General features: G+C 37.5%; 1 protein-coding gene across 1 annotated transcript in view; it reads left to right on the top strand.

Annotated features, from left to right (window-relative positions):
• Positions 1-22,389, top strand: part of LOC135090836 (remodeling and spacing factor 1-like) — a 45,339-nt gene that overhangs the window by 4,456 nt on the left and 18,494 nt on the right. The window contains 11 exon segments of the mRNA XM_063987924.1: positions 5,755-5,951; positions 7,360-11,297; positions 12,823-12,968; positions 13,311-13,358; positions 13,470-13,561; positions 15,078-15,223; positions 15,790-15,998; positions 16,676-16,888; positions 19,693-19,845; positions 21,261-21,566; positions 21,964-22,109. Coding sequence (XP_063843994.1) covers positions 5,755-5,951; positions 7,360-11,297; positions 12,823-12,968; positions 13,311-13,358; positions 13,470-13,561; positions 15,078-15,223; positions 15,790-15,998; positions 16,676-16,888; positions 19,693-19,845; positions 21,261-21,566; positions 21,964-22,109 — 5,594 coding nt within the window.

Genomic DNA, 22,389 nt, shown 5'->3' with positions numbered 1-22,389 from the left:
GACATGAGGCTTTACAAAACTCCAAAAACATTGATGGATCCTAGTGATACTCTGTCAATCCTCCATTATTGACATAGCAGCAATTGGTTTCCAGACATTTATTGATCCACTTATGCTCATTAGCCTAATAGTTATCAATCTGTTGATCTTTTTGGAGATCCCTGGTCTAAATAGAAAAAAAATATGTGCATATGGTGTTAGCAAAGAGTATTCAGCAACTCAGGTAGATCAGTGATACCCATTGAGTGACAATGTTGCCACATGTAGCATCTTTATGTTAGTCATGTTATTTTTCTGACACTTGTTATGCAGTAATGCTGCATATGTGTGACTGGTACATTCTAATAATGTTATATATTTTCTCTGCATTGCTCATCTTTCTCCTTCCGTGCTACCATGCCTGCATGGGATAAACATGACATACTATTATTATTAGTCGGACTTTTACCTACTGTCCAGCCTGCTTTATTTGGGTGTGTGTCAATTTGTCTCAATTTCTTGAGCCTGTTCATACATTTTCACTTGGCCACACCACATAACAATGTTTTTTTAAGGAGACAAACTCCAGTTAATCAGTCTCATTATTTTCCCCTAAATCTAGCATATTCTAACCTTTATGAATTTGAACCTGATATGATAATTTTAATATATTCTGATCTAACTTAAATCAGGATAGTGTAGTGATTACTTAAATCAGATTACAATTTTGTGAATTAGGTCCAAGATCAATTTGTGTTAGTATATGGGATGAAAATTATGAAATTATGATTATGAGCCTATATCTTCTTAATAAATACCATGACATTTTTCAAGCAGTAAATAATATAAGGCAGACTGATTGTTCCACCACAATACTCCAGATTTCACTGCATTCCTATTCTGCTGTGGCCATGTGAGGATGTCCTCTCCCCCCCTTACGAAAAAGAAAGATGATATTTGGTGACACTACTCTTGGATGTTATTAATTCCCTCATTTCCTCAAGAAACTGTTATTCATTCTCATAATACATTGCCTCTGTCTGTTGTTGTGTATGTGGATCTCAAAAATAAAATTCTTTACTCTTCTTAGGAAAAAAATCATATCCACAAAGTTTTAGCTTTCTTTTCATTAACAATTTTACAAATACTTTTCACTCTGACAGCAGTACTTTATTATATGTTATTTAAATAGTATTCCACTTTCATATTGTATTACCTTTGTGATAATTGCAAATTGATTGACTGAAAACAGCTATCTAATTTACCTTTTTCCCATGGCACACACACACACACACACACACACACACACACACACACACACACACACACACACACACACACACACACACACACACACACACACACACACACACACATCAGACAATATATGGCCATGTGTGGGTAGAGAAGACACTTCTGTAGATTCAGTACCTGGGAGTAGATTAATAATTGGAGATGACACAAAGGACTTGCTTTTGATGAGTTAAAAAGTTTTCATAGGATTTCTCTCCACAGAATGCTTTTAAAAGATGTAGTTCTCTCTGAGTTGAATCTTTGGTGTGGGAACAGTGCTGGTTTGTACCAATTACCATAAGATGATTTGTGATGTTTTGAGCTCTAATATCTTTGCTATTATTTTGTACTTAGATCTTTGTTATTATTTTGTATTTAGCAATAGAAAGTTATATAGAAGCAATGTTTTGTATGGCTTTGGGCTCCAATGGTTTGTATTAGAACCAGCATGTAGAGAACAAACTACCACAGTACTGCTGTCCATATCCTATTGAATGATTTTGTACTCTTAGTTGTGGAGTTACATACATGGGCTGAGATGTTTTCATATAGACATGCAATTTATGAACAGTGCATGTATGTGCACACACATGCTAACTTTTGAAGAATATTAAGAGAAATATATTCAGCAAAAAAGAGAACAAAGAGACTTGATAACCATTTGCAAATTCTTATATGGAAAAAAAAAAAAGTAAACAAGGAAATAGAGAATCTGAACACACTATATTTAAAAAGTAAATAAGAGAGAGATGCCTGGAAAACACAAAGAAAATGGGTTTCCTCATAGAAATAAAGAAGTTTAGAATAAACAAAATGCAAAAAATTAACACCTGTTGAGGAAAGACTGAATAAAATGTAGGTGTGAGACAGGACCACACAAGTGTAGCCTAGGACTTGCAAATTACAGTTAGCTAAACACACACACACACACACACACACACACACACACACACACACACACACACACACACACACACACACACACACACACACACACACACACATATCCACATCTGAAAAGAAAGAAGCATGTTATAGAGATAAAGTGCAAAGAGCAGCAACAAAATAGGTAACAGACTTGAAATATCATAGCTACAAAGAAAGGCTTGACAAACTGAAGCTCCCAACACTAGAGATGAAAATCTGGTAATGTGATCATGATGTATGAATGCGTTGAAGGAAAAGATATTATCACTATCATGGACTTCGTGGTACTACAACAATCAACACTAAGAAGACACAGTAAGAGATTGTTAAAAAAAAAGAATGGGGGAGCCAGGGGGGAGCAAAGAAAAATGTGATGAAATGTAGTTTTCCTGGCAAAGCAATCAGCCAGTGGAATCCATTGATGGATGAAATTGTGTGTGCAAGGAGCATTCATACCTTCAGAGATAAGTATGACCAATTAATTTCAAAAGACCACATTACAAGCTTGACTCAATCCCTTAAATATATAACTAGGTAAGAACACACAAATAAGCACAGACAAAAAAAAAAAAAAAAAAAAAAACTGCCACAAGATATTACAGGAAGACCAACAGATTGACCAGTTGGGAGATAGAGCTTAACACAGAGAGATGTCTTATGATCAAATCTGAAAGAACTGACAGAAGAGCTTAACACAGAGAGGTGTATTATGATCAAATCCGAAAGAACTGACAGAAGACCTGTGTAGTAGTACAGGCTTAGAAGCAATGACCAATAAGGAACTGGTTTTAGAGACACACAAATGAAAAATGAGAAATGTGTGCATTATTACCAAACATGAGAATGACCTTCACAAATGTAGATAACAGATAATAGAGAAAATACTAATGTTTCAAAATATCCCTCATTGGAATATACTGTTGTGGTGTGGAACCCTTATTTAAAGAAACATGTTTAACTAGAAAGTTGAAATATCATTGACAAGATTGATACCAAATTTCAAAAGTAATCTAAGAAGTAAGATTAGAAAAGTGACCATTAATCAAACTGGAAGAAAGATGGAAAAGGGATTATGTACAAATGTGAAATGAAGAAAAGGAAATAATGATTATAAACTTTTATGAAGACAGCAAGAAACCAAACAAGGATGTGCAGAAGTACAGTTTTCCAATTAAGATAATAGGTTAGTGGAATGGATTTCAAGTGCAAATAGTATACATGAATTTAAAAGAAATGAAAATTGGGTTTTAAAAATGGGACAACTTATAATGACACACCAGTGCACAGCTGTGGGAACCAACAGTTACACGTGTGCATCATAGGATCTACCCCATGAATCGAAGAGAAGCTCGTAGGAAATGTTTTGAACATGATTTGGCAATACATATAGAGCTGCTGTCCATCACTTTTCCCTCTGCCAGTATACACACAGCAAGGGTGAAGTACTGAGGTGGTTTGCCCTCATCTTGATGTATGGTTAGACATAAACAAAAGCCGGTTACATTCACTCCTAAGACATGGAGTCACATTTTGGAACTTCTAGGGCACAGTGGAATAATATTTATTTTGAGATATGGGGAGAACAGTGAGGGCAGATGGTGAATACAAGATGGAGCTGCAGGTGTGTGAGTTGCAGCCAGTGCCACAGCCAGCATGGTGAACACATGCAGGCCACCACACTTGTGAGGCTGAGTTGATATAGTTATTCTATCTCCACTCCTTGTTGAGCTTAAACACTTTGACTATAATGCCATTACAACCATTGCAAAAGAGAACCATAGACACTTCTTATGGTATTTCTTTCATGATTCTAGGTCAAGTATGAAATGGTATATGACTAAGAATAAGAGTAATTTCTCTAAAAACCTGCTTTCTGAGTGGAGGTAGCTGGAAAAGATGCCTGTTGTTTAAGGGTTAATGTGCTTCACTGAATCTTGTTAAAAAATACAATAAGGTAACTACATGAATCAAAGACAAAAGTGAGTTGAGTTGAAAGCACCTCTAAATCCAAGATTAGATTGCATAAGATAGATACAGAGACTACACAACTTGAGATGATTGCAGATTAGTTATATAATTGTGGACAATGAGAGAGAGAATATTCATTTATTGTTGTCATGGTGGAAGAAGTTACCACATTACTTTTATGTAAAGAGTTGAAAGTGCTCAGAATTTTTTTTTTATTTATTTATTATTTATTTATTTATTTTTTATTTATTTATTTATTTATTTTTATTTTTTTTGGACTGATGTGGATAACCCTGTGTCTCAGTGTTGGTCACAAGGTTAATTATTTGCACAATGACTACAGAGTGCTAAGTGGTGAGGTTATTAATTCCCCTTGCCTGTGCATTTACAGATTCTGGCATTTAGCTCCTAAACGTCTGGGAAAAGTACTTTTATAAAAATGATCATTTGTGAAAAATCTGTATATCCTTTGTCTGTACTGTTAGAGAAAAAAATAATTTATTACAAAGCACAATCCTAATCAACAATGAGATTAAAAAGACAACAACATTGTTTTGTATAGTTTGGTAACTGGTGGAAATTCAGTCTGGTTGAGAGAGCAGGTCATGTGGGAGGCTAGCATCTGCTTGGAGGAGAGGGAAAACAAGAAGCAATAGGTTGTAGAGGTAGTTGCACTTGTACGCTTAGTTCTTCCCATTATTTTTCCATGAGTTATGTGATGCACAAGAGATCGCAGTTGCTTGTCTTATGGTCTGACTGCATCACATCCTCCTCCCTCCAATAAGTGTAATTATTTTCTTAATCTGAGTCAAAATTGCTACTCCCACTGCTCTCAGACTCTACCAGTGCTCTTTCTATGGCACTTTCAGACAAACAACGGGTCTTGGAAGTGGCTTTTTTGAGCGTGCAAGTGCGTGGAGATCAGGAGGTGCTTGGGTGGTATTTCATCTCTAACAGTGGCAGCAGGTAACTGAGGACACTGGGCAACCAGACTGCAAATGCGTGAAAATATGACACATGGCAGCTCAACATAGCTTAGAGACATGATGGCCACTAGAATTTAAAAGTGTGGTGGGAAGGTGTACGCAGCTATAGCCACATCTTGACATTCCCTAGGTGTGTGGCTACAGCTGTTCCTCGATGCTTTGGGATCAAGAGTTGGAAAGATGTTTCTTTGAATGTGGTATAAGGATGCTATTAGGAACTGAATTAAGATTAGGTTAGAGTATAAAAGGAGTAGTACTTTGCATGGAGTTCAGTGTTCAAGTGAGATGACAATGAAGTGATTGGTAAGATAGTGAAATTTTTTCTTCTTGTGGATAGTGAGGTATTTAAATAAGCGTGGTTAAATGATGATAAATATTCTTTGGCAAGAAGGAGGAGTAGGCACAGAAGATATTTGCTGGTACTGCTTTGAATAGCAGAATGTATTTTTCATTTTAGAATTATGTGTACAGACACTGATGATTTATATGTTTGGATGATGCAGATTTGGAATAATGCACTGTAATGTAGTGACCTTGAATATTGGAATGTTTAACATAAAGGTTTCTAACTAATTTCTTTGTATTTTCTTCATCATTTCAGACTCTCCTTGAGGCACAGTTTGATCTCTACAAAAGCTTCAAGGACAAGGTAAATTCACTTAGTGCAAATGAATTACGTCTGCAGCCATGTGGACGGGACAAGAAAGGTGTTTCCTACTGGTGCCAACTGGATGAGTGTGCCAACCTGCGGGTGTACTCTGATGACCAGGATGAGGAGACGTGGACCCTTGTGGCCAGGTGAGGTGCAAAGTGTTTTGTGAGATTTGGAAAGATCATGTAGCAGATGTTTGATGTGATGCTCATGTCACTTGTTGAATTTTAGTATTTTTTGCATATTTTATTCATGTGCGGTTTTTTCTTTTTAGTTATACAATATTTATTTGAAAAGACTGATTAGTGATTACAGGGAAAAAACTAAGAAAGGAAATTATTAGTAGTCATTGTACTTCTTAAGGTATAAGATCACTCATATTCCAAAGCTTTATTATTGATGAAGAGAGGGCAACTTTATAGAGTGGTACTGATTAGTGTTGGAAGAGTTGTGTATTGATTTATATGTAGGTTGTTATTGTTATAGTTGAAGATACAGCTGTAGCATAGTGGCAGGAATTATAGATAAAGGAAATTCAAAGAATTGTTACCTTTATTGACACTTACAGATCTTTCTCTTAGATCAAAGAGACACTTTTATCAGGGCCATATGGGAAGTGTAACATTTTTTACTAATGAAAATCTGGTATCTGGTTTGTAAGGAAAGACAGTGTCTACAGGCATAAACATGTAGAGATAAAGATAATTATGTGTATTTCCTGTGCATCACTGAAAAACAATACTGGGATCAAATATATTGGATTGTAAATCAGAATTATATATATATATATATATATATATATATATATATATATATATATATATATATATATATATATATATATATATATATATATATATATATATATATTTCAATCTCTCTCTCTCTCTCTCTCTCTCTCTCTCTCTCTCTCTCTCTCTCTCTCTCTCTCTCTCTCTCTCTCTCTCTCTCTCTCTCTCTCTCTCTCTCTCTGGTAGTTTAATGTTATGGCCATGTTGAATGAATGGATGGTGGAGAATAATGGGTAAAAAGAATTAGAGATCATAATATAAGAGTTTTTAGAGACAGACCCAAGAAAATGTGGAGTATGAAGTGGTCTAGAAGGACCTCAGAGATCTAGGCCTGTGTGGGAGACCTGCCAGAGACTGTGAAGTGTGGTCAACTAACATTAAGAAGGCAGATACATGCATGCATAGATGGAGATGTTCAAATAGTTGAGTAAAGAAAAGTGAGATAGTTCAGATACAATATGAACATGCAAGGCATTTTCTTCCATGCTAGGATGATAACAATGCCTCATTTGTTATATGATATCTTACAAAATTGTAATGCATGCTAACTAAAAATTCATCATACCTTGGTGAAACTGTTGTGAAACAATACTTTTGTGTTTCTATACATTATTTGACCTATTTTTGTAATTACTCTTGTACACTGTATTATTATGAGGCTAAGATTTGATGTGAAATTTGTAAAAAAAGTTATATTTTGAAATTTGTAAATTACTTCAACCATACTGAAATACATTTACATATATTTTTTTTTTATCAACAGCACAAGGGAGGAGCTGGTGACTCTAATTGCAGAACTAGAGTCAGAGTCTCCACCAGGAGCCAGCAGAGAAATGTCAGTGGAAGGCAGTCACAGTGGCACTGTTACACCTATGGGATTAAGTGAAGCCCCAACACCTGTGGATAGTAAAGCTCCAACCCCTGTGGGCAGTAAAGCTCCCACTCCTGTTCCTAGTGGACGAACTTCACCTGTTATTGACACAGGCCAGGATAAAGAGAATGATAAAAAAGAAAAAGTTGATGAGAAAAAGGTCTTAACAAAAGAGGGGGAGGAGGAGTCAGAGGGGAGAGTTACACAGAAATTGGAAGTAGAAAAGGAAATGTCAGATGTGGGAAATGAAACTAGTGTAGATACAGAGTGTAAATTAGGAAAAGAAAAGAAGCCAGGAGAGGTGGTAGATGTGAAGGTTAAGGACAAAGAGGTGCTAGATGTGTCCCAGTCTGAGGCGCCAAAAGAAGACTTTGGTAAGCCAGAGAAAAGTTCCACAAAACTTTCACCATCCTCAGAAGAAGTAGAGGAAAAACAGATAAGGAAAGAAGCTAAAACACAAGAGCTTAGCTTGAAGGGTGAAGGGAGAAGTACACAATTAACACTTAAAGCTGAAGAGAAAAAGGTGGACAATAAAACTGAAGAGAGAAAGGTAGACACAGTGACTGATATGGAAATAGGAAATGAAACAGACATTGAGAAATTGGGACAGGTAGCTGAGAAGGAGGGGTTGAAGACAGAAAGGGAAGCAGAGAAAGGGAAAAAGAAAACTGAATCCCCAAGTGAGACAGAGAAGTGTGTAAAGGAAAATACCAAGAAGGAGACCAGTTTAAAGACTGAAATAGTAGAAAGCACCAATGAAAAAACAGATAAGATGAAGACTGAAGCAGAGAAGGAAGCTGAAATATCACAAATTGCTGATCAGAAAATTAACAAGGATAAGAATGAAGGAGAAAGAGCTGAAGTACCAGGAAAAGCTCATAAGGAAATAGACAAGGTTAAGAGTGAAGGAGAGAAGAAAGCAGAAATAGCTGAAAATTGTGATGCAAAAGCAGACAAGGTTATGAATGAAGCAGAGAAAAAACCTGAAATAGAAAACAGTGATAAGAAAACAGACAAGGGTAAGAGTGAAGGAGAGAAGAAAGAAGAAACAGCAGGAGGCACTGACATGAAACCAGACAAAGTTAAAAGTGAAGGGGAGCAGAAAGCTGAAACCATAGACAAAAGGGTTTCTAACAGCCAGGAGCATGAGAGTGAAAAACATAATAATAAATCAAAGAACAAGGGTGAAGACAAAGGGAAAGAAGAGGCATCTAAAGGACAGGTAGAACAAACAGGAAAAGTAGAGGCTGAGGGTATACAGTCCCAAAAAGGGTTGCAGGTTGACCAACAAAAAACTGGCTCTGCAGAAAATGTGACAGAAATAACAGAGAAGAAGGCAGATGAAGGGATGTGTGGTAAGAAAAGTGGGAAAATGCCAGAGCCCATGGAGGTGGATGATGATACTAAAGGGCTATGCCTTGACATTGCTGCTAAGAAAACCATGCTTGTTCGAGAAAGAGGTTCTCAGGAAGGATCTGAAAGCAAGGGTCCCAAGTTTGGCTTGGCAGAAAGAACTGAACCTAAAAAGAAGGAGAGTGTTTGGGACAAGCTGAATAAAATGAAGGAAAAAGTTGAAGCAAAGACCGAAGAGGCAGCAGAGAAAAAGATGGAAACTATTTCATGTTTGCCTCTCAGTGCAGACAAACATCCTAAAGAAGAAGAAAAGCAAGAGCAGCTATCACATAACATTCCTGCAGAGGACACAAAAATAAAGCCATCCACCAATTCTTTCTCCTTTCAGCGTGCTTGGGAAGACAAAACCATAAGTAAACCTGCCCCTTCAGTTCCATCTGAATCTGGAGTAGGTCCCTCAAGGCAGCAGCAGGCTCCAAAGTTGATGAGCATTGAGTCACTAGTTGGTCCCTCAATCAGGCCACCTAGCTCCTCTATTTCCCAGCCTGCCCCAGCTGTCATCCGATCCTCCACAGGAGGGCTGCCATCCTCTACTAAGGATAACACCACTGAGCCACCACTGAAAAAGTTTAAGTTTTCTGACATGTCATCATTGGAATCTCACTCAGAATCTCGTGCATCAGACTTCACATCTCGAGAGGCACCCCCATCTGATCCACCACCACCACCACAACCACCACCATTACCTCAGGCAGCTAAAGAAGGAAAAGATTGTGTCACACAAGAACAAAAAAAAGATGAAAAAGTTGAAAGTTTACCTGCAGGCAAAGTTGTAGAAACTAGAAAAGATGAAAAAATTGAACATTTACCTCCAGTCAAATCTACACAATCCGAGGTAAAGGATCATCAAAAAGATAATGATGCAAAGTCATCAACACAATCTGAAAATCTTGCACAGGATAAATCTGACAAGGGAAATAGTAACTCTAAAGATGAAAAAAATAAGGAAGCTAGTGGGAACTCTTCTCATGCTGAAGATAAGATGACAAAGCAGGAGAAGGAGAGCATGGAAGTAAACAAAACCAAGAGTAAGGACCACACCCCTACCACAGAGGCAACATCAAAAGTAGATGCACACATTCCAGACAAGGTAGGCAAAATAGATGGTACAACAACATCTGATGGAGACAGCAAAATGGAGTGCCATGATGGTGACAGTTTGAAACCCTCTATGCATAAGTCAAGTGAAAACCTTCCCTTAAATACAAAAGAAGATTGTGGTAATGAAACAATTGAAGAACCAGTGATGCTGATCAAAGGTGATGGAGAAGGGGCAGCTTGTGAGGCAGGTAATGATCCATATCATACAGTAGAGCCATGGTGGGAATATTTTGATGAGAATGATAGCACTAAGGGTTCAGTAGGAGAAACAATTGAGGAAGATGTCATGTACTTCTGGGGAGAAGGCGCAGGTGCTGAATGTGAAGCCGGAAATAATGGTGATGAAACTGAAACTAATTCAGAAGCAAACAAACAAGGGGAGGGGGGAGGGAGTGGAGGAACAGTTGCAACTGAAGGTCAGAGAAATACTAGTGCTGCTGAGCTGAAACCCTCTAAGGAAATGGAGGATATTAAGCCTGATGGAGAAGTGAAGGCTGTTGATGGAATGTGTGAAGGGGATGAGGCCAAAGTAAATGGTCTTAGGACTGTGGAATCAGTTGAGAAAACAGAAAAATCCACATCCCAGGAGGAGCAGTCAGAGGACCTTGCTGATACTAGGCACGCTAGTGTAAATGGAAAGAAGGTGAATGAGGAAAACTCAGTGGGTGACGAGCATCGTGATGGATTACCAGCAAAGGTTAATAGTCCTGGTTGTGAGAAAGTGAAAGAGGAGAAAAAAGAAGAAAATGCTGAACAAATTCTTGATGGAACACAGGACTCCAAAAATTGTAAAGCAAATGTTAGTGGTGGCATGAAGGTGGAAGGTGACGAAGTGAAATCAAGTAAAGAAGGGAAAATAAAAAAGGAAACTGTGAAGGATAAGAGTGGTTCTGAAGAAGAGGAAGATGAGGGAGAGGAAGAGGAAATGGAAGAGGAAGAGGAAGTTGAGGCAGAAGAGGAGGAGGAAGAGGAGGAGGAGGAGGAGGAGGAGGAGGAAGAGAATGAAGACGAGGAAGAAGAGGAAAGAAATAAAAAGAAAAGTAAAGGGAAAAAAGAGTCATCCCATGGGAGAAAACAAGATCAGCATGACCCGGCAGTTGGTCAGCAGAGTGCTAAGCGGGGTCGGGGCCGTCCACACAAGAGAAGCGTAGAGCAGCAAGAAAGTGACCAAGAGGAGGATGAGCAGGACGAAAATGATCCAAATGAGGACAACGATGAGCCGGAGGGAGATGAGAGAGAGTCTGGCCACGCTGTCCCCCCTGCCAAGAAGCGGCGGCAGCGTGGCAAGGGCAGCACTGCTAGACCCTTGCCAGATGGTGAGTGACTCTAAGCAAAGGATGGCTTCAGTTGTTTTATTTTGTGTATTATTATTATTCATTTATTTATCTAATTAGTCAATTATCCATTTATTTCTTTACTTTTTTTGTTTAGTATGTGTGCATCTTTAATTAATTGTGTTATTATATGCATTAGTATTTATTTATTTCCTTTTTTTTTTTATATATATATAGTATATGCATCTTTATTCACTTCAGGTGTCTAGAATTTGAGCTGTAGCTCTCGCTATCTATCTCCATTTCTACTTCAACTTTAGATATTTGTTTTTACCTGTATTATTTCTGTTTTTAATTTATTATAGATATCACTATTGGACTAGTAGCATATTTTAAGTTATTATCCTGTTGCCATATACCATTCATTGTGTGAAGATTAATATTCATAAGGGTGAATTAAATAGTAAATCAACTCTTTTGGCCAAGTGGCAAACATGTAGCAGATCTAGGTCTTGAATATGGCTTGCTGCTGGTGCACATCTGAATATCCTGCTGCTCAGATGGTCATGTTGCCCATCCACAGCCACCTATCACTACCTTCAGCATCCTTATCTTATAAGTTCTTACATAGGATGATGTTTAAGTAAGTCATAAGCACTGGTGAAATGGTATCAGAAGTATCTGGAGGTAATGACAGGTACAGCAATCATTACTGTGTTGGAAAAAAATGGTTTCCATTGACAGAGTGACTTAATGGCAACTAGTCATGCTGCCATTCTAATACACAGTAAGGAACAAATTTTGCCAAGCTTTCAGTCAGTGGTTGAGGATACCTTAGCAAATGGCATTTTGTTTGCTTACACTGACTACCTACTGTGACTGGAAATGCTACAGTCAGCACTAATGTGTCTCAAATTCTTGAGCCTCAAGAGCCTTGTGTGATTTTACTGCAATTGTTTAGTCTTGCACTGCTAGTTGTGACCCATAGGAATTCTGGTGTATATCATTAGCTAGGTTCTCATTTTTCAGCACCTTAGAATCCTCAAATGAAGATGTATTTCCCATTCTAGGCACTGCACCATGAAGATCTCTCTTCTCTTTGCTATAATGTATACCATCCAGCTTGCTACCCTATTACTGCATCATAGTGCCACACCACATTGTAGCTCAAACACATGACTAACCCATTAGCCCAACACATAACCCTACTTCAAATGGCCTTCCTTGTAACTACCAAGTGGTTTGCCAATAGCAAGGTGGCCATAATCAGGTAGAACCACTTTTTCCAACACCATACAGCTCTTCATCACTCCAGCTTGAACATCTACTCACCAAAATGATGACCATGAGCATCAAGTTGAATTTGGCTCAACTTATGAAGATGGGGAATATGAAACTTGGGAGGAAGGTGCGTGAAACTCAGGATTGGGAGAATTTAGGGATTGGGACGAATCTTAAGAATTGTGAAACTCGGTAACATGAAACTCAAAGTATTCTTTGTAGGTTATTAAGCTCTGATGAGATTAGAATATACCCCCAAAATATTAATGAATGACCTTCTTTCCAGTGCCAAGGCAGAAATCTGCACGTATTGCTAAAATCCGGGAGAAGGAGGAGCAGGAGAGAAGAGAGCTGGAGGCAATCAGACTGAAGCAGTTGGCAGAGGAAAATCGCATGCGTGAGATCAAGAGGAAGGCTCGAGAGGAGAGGAGGGTGAGAAACGCTCCCAGACACCTTTACATTTTTCCAACCTGATGTGCTGTTTCCATGTACATCATAATATAGGTCCAGATGCTCAACAGTGTTCTCCTTGGTCCAGTATTCTCTCTCTCTCTCTCTCTCTCTCTCTCTCTCTCTCTCTCTCTCTCTCTCTCTCTCTCTCTCTCTCTCTCTCTCTCTCTCTCTCTCTCTCTCTCTCTTTTTCTTCAAATATTGAAACTTCTCCCTCCAATGAACAACTGAAGATGACATGAATTCAGGAGTTTTGTCAAGTGATAGACATGTAGAGAACCTCATATACCTCTAGAAAACTCATATTTATTTACTCTTTTCCAGTCCCAGAGAGAAATGAAGAAAGGTAGACGTGAGAAGAAAGAAAAAAAGGTAAGAATGTGGTGTTTTCAGAGACTTTGCATGTCATTCAAAAGGTTGTCATAGTATTGTAAGTTTTTTTTTCAGGGGACAGTAAATGTATTTGTTTGTTCACATTTTCAGGACAGAGAGAAAAAGAAACGGAAAAAAAAGAAACGTGGAAAAAAGAAGAAAAATTCAAATGATCCTTGGGCCCATTCTTCTACATCTTCCAGGTAATTATGCTGTAATATTAGTTGCTGGAAGACCATGGGAATTGATCTTTAGGCAGCTAGAACTGGGGTAGATGAAAATCTAGCAATTATATTTCAGAATACTGTTATTATCACAGTGTCAGGAATGGGTTTTATTTTGAAGGTAGGGAATGGACTGTTTTCATTTGTTATCAGGTTTGTCTAATTGGATGCTAGCTACTGTCTCTGGTATTATTGTTGTTTTTTTTTCTATTGGTATGTACAGAAATCAGTTTGGGGCAAAATTGAAAATGTGATTAAAAATATTTTGTATATGAAAAATTTGGAGAAGTAGCAAGAGCATTAACCCGTAAACTGCGCCAGACATCTTAAGATGCTGTTCGATCAACTGCACGAGACATCTTAAGATGACAGGTTTTCTAAGCTGCATTTCAAAAGTTCCCGCACAGCCACCGTAAAATCCAATGAACATCATTTGGCAACATCATCTCTCTTTCGCTCCATATAGGCATTATTGTCTCAGTCAGCCTTAGGCAGTCATGGAAGACGGTAATTCATTATCATCTTCCGATGCTGGCCAGCCTCCTGGCTCCCACATTCATGGCCATGGGGGAGGCAGATGTCGTAAAAAGAAGAAGATAGTAAAGAGAAAGCTTGGACTAGGCCCTGATGATGTAGATTATTTACAGCAATCAACTTCTGGTGCTGTGAGAAAGCCCAAGAAATCCCGTAAACACACTCCTGCCTCTCAAGGTCAGGAGCACGCTGCCGCTTCCTCACTGCCAGGCAAAGCCCGTAATATGCCATTGACACCATCAAAATTTTTACCATTGATAGAAGATTCTGAGGAATCACTCTCAACACTTCCTGATGATTCACACTGGCAGAAAGAACAGGAAAATGATCTCTTTGACACCTTCCCGGCTCCCCTGTCGCTGGCCCCCAGCCACTTCCCAAAGAACTTCAGCCATCCATCACTGCCACACAATGTATTTTTTTTCATTTTTTATTTCACATTTCAGTGCTCTACTTGTCTCCTTTGAGTTTCAAAAGATCAAAGATAGTTTTCAAGCAAGTTAATTTTTTGCCATTTTTTGCGCACCCTGCAGCTATCCTGAAATCATAATTGCGCAGTTTAAGGGTTAAAGTACACTTGTCAGCTGCTGAGGCAAGAGGGAAGGAAGCAGGAAGTGTGGCTTCTGTAGATCAGCTTATGGTATTAATGTTTGGAAATTAATTACTAAAAGGACAGGATCACAGTATCATGTTTTGGTCTGAAAACCAGAAGCTTTTTTTTTTTTTTTTTTTTTTTTTTTTTTTTTTTTTTTTTTTTTTTTCAAAATTTAGAATGCATTTTCTATGAAAGGATAATTGTTATAAAAGTATTTATTTAGTATAAAATAGTGCAATACAGAATTGCTTCATGTTCATTAAATTAATTTACTTTATATTGTATCTTTCCACAATATGTAGATTTTACACTTGGGTGATAGGGACTGAAAAAAAAAAGCAAGCACTTACACATACTTTTACTTAGTTCCAGTTCAGAGGAGGAAGAGGAAGATATGGAGGAAGATGAGGAAGATGAAAAGTTGGTGTTCAAGAGCGATCACGAGTTCTCTCCAGAGTCAGACATTGAGGAGGATGCACAGCCCATCAAGAGGGCACGCACTGCTAAGAAATGTAATCACCATTTTAAAACTGTTTGATAATAGTACAGATTTTCCCTTAAAATTCCCTCGTTAAAGTTATGTCTTTCTTCAGTTGTAATGCACATAACTCGATCCTTTCACCTGTAGTGTTAATTTAGGTTGAACATTCCATATCAGAACATATGGAATCAGAAAAGCTTTTAAACTTTTCATCTTTCAACATAACACCACAAATTGAAACTTGCTTTGCCTATGCTGATCTTACTCAGCCTGAATCTCACAGGCTGCCAATTCCTAGTGTTTGTTTACTGATATCCATTGTCACTGTCAGATCAGGGTTTACATGTTTATATAAAAATTACATTCATCAATTAAGGCGGGATTAAGTTTGGAATGAATGAAGCAAGAAAAGAATATGGAAGAATCAGTAGAATATTTGGATGTTTAATTTTATTCTTCTCTTGAATACTTTTCCATGTTGCCCAAATGGGCACTTGTGAGAATTTTTCAATTTTAATAAAATTAATAATTTTCTGTATTTGTGATGACTAGAAAGTGTCTTTTATATTGTATCTCATTGCACATTAATTTTTACAGTAACAAGTGAGAGTGAGGTGGAAGAGGAAGGTGATGAGGAAGAGGAAGAAGAGGAGGATGAGACCCAGTGCACGAAGTGTGGCCATGACGATCACCCTGAGACTATTCTGTTGTGTGACAACTGTGATGCTGGCTGGCACTTGTCATGTCTGAGGCCTCCTCTCCTCAGTGTCCCTGAAGGAGATTGGGTGTGCCCAACTTGTGAACATGTAAGACTACTGAGCTAAGAATTTCTGATCAGTGTTTTCACACTTTTGGTTATTTTGAAGTTTATGTTGTATTACTCCTTTGTAACTTCCAGTCAGATTTTTTGAAGATTAAAAGAAAGATTAGACAAATTTATGGATTTTGTACAGGGATTGCTATGTGTAGGCCAGATGGCTTCTTGCACCTTCCTCTATTTTTTTATGTTCTTATATTCTTATGCCTCAGTGTCCATAGAGTGAGATATCTCTGTGAATGTAGGAGTTATCAAGGCCCATGAATCCCCTTAGCAATTTTTATCACAATCATCCCTTTCCATGTTAAATTCTTTAACTTCCTACCTGTTTCTCATGTAACTTAAAGAGAGAGAGAGAGAGAGAGAGAGTACCAAGACACCTTGTGGAATTAAATTGGTCAACCTTTTTTTATAAACTTCCTCTAACTAACTATTTTAGAAGTGACAACTGAACAGACATTCTCTCTCTCTCTCTCTCTCTCTCTCTCTCTCTCTCTCTCTCTCTCTCTCTCTCTCTCTCTCTCTCTCTCTCTCTCTCTCTCTCTCTCTCTCTCTCTCTCTCTCTCTCTCTCTCTCTCTCTCTCTCTCTCTCTCTCTCAGTATTCTAATGCATTTAGCCAGCCTCCTTCATTCATAAAATATTAAGTATTTGTGTATGTTTAACAGGTACAGCTGGTTAACAAGCTTCGGGCATTGCTTCAAGAGTTTGACGAATGTCAGAAGAGAGCACAGAATGAGGAACTGCGGCGGCAGAGGCTTGCTTATGTCAATGTGTCTTTATCAAATGTATTACCTGAAGGGAAGAAGAAAAAGAAACATAGAGATGGTGAGGAGTACGATGATGATGAAAATGAGTCTGATTCAGACTCTGATGATGATGTAAGTAATCAGTTTATTCTGCCCAGCCAATCTTAATTAGTTCTCTTGTGACTTTTAAGTACCAGGAAAAGATTGTGAGTGAATGGAATTAAATGAAAGACTAGGAAGTGGGTAATGTGGAAGAGAGGTAGTGTCTCAAAAGTGCAATTATGTGTTTTGATAAGCAGGTGTTTGGGATAAGGTGGGCTGGAGGTGGTGTGAGGAAATGTAGTGGTGGTGTGAGGGGGTCAGTGTGGCTGTAGAGGAAAAGAAGTGTACATATGAAAATTGCCTGCAAAAGAAGGATCAGGAGGAGAGATGTGTAAGTTTACTGAGTTTGGCAGAAAAGGTGTGTAGTATTGTGCTAATAAGAAAAATTGGAGAAGGAACGGAAAATGCTACCCTAGAGGGACAGGAAGGTTTTAGAAAGGGAAGAGGTTGTTTAGACCAGATTTTTGCAGTAGGGCAGTTGTGTGAAAAGTTTGTTTGTGGACTGAAAAAAAAAAATTCTAAGCATAGAATGCAGGATATGAATATAAAGAGACAGTTATGTGAGAAGATAGTAATACCCACAGTGGTATATGGTGCTGAAACATGGTAGTAGCAGAAGTTATGTGAGAAGATAGTAATACCCACAGTGGTATATGGTGCTGAAACATGGTAGTAGCAGAGAAGACATGGTTAAATGTAATGGAAACATAGTTTTTGAGAATATATGGAGTTGCATGGAGGGACAGAAAAAGAAATAAGGAGTTAAGATGAAGAACTGGTATTATGAGAGAGTTAGTGGGACAGACACATCAGTGTGTGTTATGATGGTTTGGGCATGTGTAAAAAGTGGAGAACAAAACTAGTAGTGAGAGTAATGAGTTCAGATGTGCGCAGTAAAAGATTAAGAGGAAAGCCATGCATGGAGTAGATAAACTGTATAAAAGAGAGAACTGAATTAGAGGAATGACTGCAGCAAACAAGTTATTGTGTGTGATGGAGGTAAATGGAGAGGGACAGTGACAAATGCCTGAAAATTACACAGCCTCAGCAACCACTGAGAGAGATGTGGACACATTTGGTGGGGCCAGTTGGCATGTGAGCCCAGTTAGAGTGTAGGGCACAACATATGAGGTACCCAGCATCAGCGATTGTTTCAGGATTGGAGGTCTCATGAAAGGGCATGGGTAATCCAGTGTATACTGTTGAGCCCTGCTATGGAAGTATTTGGCCAGCTGTGCTATGCCAAAGCTCCTGGGGGTGTAGAAGTCCGCAAGACTATGGCCTGCTTTTATAAACATTGTATTAATCATCATGAAACAGCAAGCCCCATGATCATATTTGGTTTTACTAAACCCACTGTCATATTCGTTAAACACTTGATGCAAGCCCCAACGTCAGGTTAGTAAATACTAAGCTTTCCACATAGGTTGGCAGCTCGGGTTCCTTCAGCAACAAGAAAAAGTTACTGAATTTTATGTTATTTCTCATTTATTAGATTGACTTTTGCATTTTTCTTCCAGCTATAGCTAAAGAAAGAGTTGATCAATCCATGCATTCCTTCAGAATCATCATGTAACATATAATAGTGAAGAAATCTGTGGTTGTATGGTGATGTTCAGAGAGATTGTGAGTGGCTTGATTGGAGGCAAAGGGCAGACCTATTTTGGCTTATAGTATAGTTAATAGTGAGCGTTTCTCACTGAACATATATGTGCAGATGCGTGAGTTATTCTTTTTTTACATTATTAAAAGAAAAGTGAAAATCCATCTAATTACTTTAAAAATTGAATGTACTTGCACCTATGTGGAAGCCAGCAGAATTGCCGTCCAAGAGACGAGTGGGAATTATAATAGTATTGCTGATGTTTTCTTTACCCTCATACTAACAAATGATGATTGTGCTTGCTCTAGAAGCATTATTATTAAAAAATCAACCCCATAACCAAACTAAACCTAACTTAACAAAACTTAAAATTTGCTGTCAGCATTATAAATAATTTGCAATATACCATATATATATATATATATATATATATATATATATATATATATATATATATATATATATATATATATATATATATGCTTCAAATTACTCAGAATGAAAAGCTCTATCTGATAAGGGTAGGAAAGGCCACGGTGAGACTCTTGGAATAGTAAACTAATACTGGGACGTGTCAGGTGATAGTGGACGTTGGCCGTAAACAAACCATAACTCATCAGGCTACAAACGCAGTCTCCCAAACGCACCCAAACACAGCATTTTGAATGCCGAAATCCACTAATTTAGAGGATGTGCACAATTTTTCTTTCACATAGGAACATTTTGGTACATTTTTATTTTTCTAACATAACACTCCATTGCATAGGACTGGTAAATGTCATTGGGGTTTGTTGTTGGGGAGGGGTAATTCTCACCAACATTTCCAATATGATTTCTTCTGATTTGGTTGACAAACCTGAAGCATGTAGCTGGAAAAGTGTTTAAAAAATTGAAAACAGCTATGTTGGTATTAGTAAATGCTAACACCACGTTTAAAAAAGCAGACCTGTACCTTCCGACCAGGGGCCGACGGAGATAAAAATAAGTGATGTGTGTATGAGTGTGTAGTGCTTTGTCTGGACAATCTATGTTAGATTCATTGCCTAATATTTAATGGAAATTAGTTTTAGTTAGAATGACAGGCAAAGAAACTGTGATTAAGTGAATATTTGTGGTATATATGATGGTGTGTAATCATATTATAATATTGTATAATCTGTAAAATACAGGATTGATATGTATCTTGATAACATCAGTATGTGCTGAAAGGTACATCTTTTCCTTATTCTAGGACTCTGACAGTGAAAGTGATGACAGCAGTGATTCTTCAAGTCAGTCATCATCAGATTCTACTGCACCTTTGTATACCTTAAGAGCTCGCAGTGCGCGCACACTGAAAGAACAAGTTGAAAACTTTGATGAGATGATTAATGAGGCAATAAGGGTAAGTAACTGCTACTTAAGTCACATAGTACATAAATCAGTGCAGTAAGTACAATTATGATGTATTCTTAAAACCTAAACATAAGAAATTGTATTGTTTGAATTGATTTCATGAATAGTCCTGTTGTGTTTCCTTGATTTATTTGCCAATTTTTTGGTTTTCCCTTTTAATATATATCATCCTCACATTTCGGTGGTTTAATTGTCATGTTTCTTCCACTAGCCTTCTTTTATTGAATTAGTGTCATTTTCCTTTAACTCCATATAATTTTATATCTCTATCCTCATAATTTCCTGGACTTTCCTCCTTTCTTGTGTACCAATGCACTTTTTTTTTTTTTTTTTTTTTTTTTTTTTTCTTTCATATCTGAAATCCTTCTTGTTATTGCTGCTTTTTCCCATTCACTTACAGAGTGTTTTGTTAATTTATCCAAGGAGCATCAATTTTAACCCCTTAGAGTGTCTTGTTCAGTCATCCAAGGAGCATTGATTCTAATCTCTTGTAAGTGCTACCTACTTGATCAACAGAAAACAGACCAAAGGCAAAGGCATTATGCTGTTGGTGGAAAAACTGTCATGTGGGTCATTTGTGAGGCATCCCTCATAACAGAGACTGGCACAGCCTTCACCCTGCATTGCTCAAAGTATTTTGAAGTGAATAGCCGGTTATATTCTGGAACCTACAGTATTATCAGTAAAGTAATTACTGTATATGCAGATGGATAAAACATTCTTCACATATGATGCACCCATATTTTAAAAAGTTTTCAATAAAAAAAATACTTATCAGGATTTTTAGAGAAAATGTATTATTTTATCATTAATGTTTTTGGGGTTGTCTTTCTGACATGGTTTCAAACACTAGAAAGATTATAGTTAAAGTGTGAAAGAAATCCTGGAAGCACCACAGATTGATATTTTGTTGCTTTATGAATGAGTTCTGTATAAGAAATCAGGAGTATTTTGTTACTTGATATATTTGGTTTAGATTTCAATTTGTTAAAGTTGACTACTTTTCAGTTTTTTTTTTTTTTTTTTTTTTTTTTTTTTTTTTTTTTAGAATAGTTGGAGTAAAATAATAAGTGAATACTGTAAGATAATCAAATCATAATTTTTATTTAGTTTTAATTTTTCAAAGACATCACTATAAATTAAACCAATTTACCAAGTGTTTTGCAAGGTGACTCTCTCTCTCTCTCTCTCTCTCTCTCTCTCTCTCTCTCTCTCTCTCTCTCTCTCTCTCTCTCTCTCTCTCTCTCTCTCTCTCTCTCCTCTCCTCTCCTTTTCTCTCGTCTCCTCTCCAGATAACAGGAAAGTTTTGCAAATTTCTGGGAAATTACTTACATTTCACATTCATTAAGAAAGAAAGCTGCAGATGGATGTATGGTCTTTTGTAAACTGTTATAAATTTTCCAGGATGAAATGGAGGCTGCAGCAGGTGCTGGGAATGCAGGCAGAGGTAAAGATATTGAAAACATCATGCAAGCAAATGAGGAAGAAATGGTTGAAAATGAAGGATTGTTTGAGGAGGAGGAGGAAGTGGGTGAGCCAGAAGACAAGGAAAGTAAAGAAGTTGTACCTCCTGTCACAAAAGAGGAATGTGAAGGTAAGAGAGAAAGAGAAAAGGATGAAGATGAGGATGAAGTTGCTCCTAAAAGAAAAAAATCAAAGCCAACAGAAGAAGGCAGTGGTGATGATGACAACTACAGAGTGAGTGAAGAGGTAAGAGTAATGTGGGACTGTTTCTCACCCCTCTTTTCAACTTCTGTAGCTGTAGATCAATCCCTTTGAGTCACTGATGATTTGTCTATATTTATGTTATCTTGTCTCTGTTTACATATAAAATGTCCACTGTGTGTTCCGTATATGTGTAAATTGATAGAAAGCTTTAAACGTTCTGAATATATATACAGAGGAAAATATCAATTTATTTATGTATTAGTGTATAATAGTGTAAGTCGTAAGCTTGGTAACAGTTAGACTGTATTCAGTTCTTGTATTCAGCATTCTTGTTTCAAGTAATAATCTATTCATGAATGCCTTTAAAATCTGAAAGTCTAAAAGACAATGATTTTCTGTCCTTTTTCCTAAACCTAACAAGGTAAAATTGTTTTGATAGGACCAGGCGGATTCTGATTCAGAGGAAGACATCAAGATATCAAGAAGACCATATGTGTCTGTATCCATCAAGAAGCGGCGGAGACTCACTGACCTGGATGCTGAGGATGATGATGATGCCAGTGACGAAGACTTCATGAACACAAGGTGAAAATAATTTTCTTTTTTTAATAGCTTCTGACATCTTACATCTTATTCAAGGAATTATCCTAGAGATTTATAAGTTAGCTTACAAGGAAGAATCACAGATGGTGAATTTGGGTTGATAATGCATTGATTTATTCACTATTACCTTACACTGTATTTGCATGGATGATCATCCTAAATTTCTTCTTTAATGTCTATATATTTATATACCAGTCCATCAATTCCACATTGGGTGGCCCAGACAAAGCACCACACACTCTGAGTCCCATCAGCCCCTGAT

The sequence above is a fragment of the Scylla paramamosain genome, chromosome 3 (assembly GCF_035594125.1).
Source record: "Scylla paramamosain isolate STU-SP2022 chromosome 3, ASM3559412v1, whole genome shotgun sequence".
Classification (NCBI taxonomy): Eukaryota; Metazoa; Arthropoda; class Malacostraca; order Decapoda; family Portunidae; genus Scylla; species Scylla paramamosain.
This window is presented reverse-complemented; position numbering and strand designations above follow the sequence as displayed.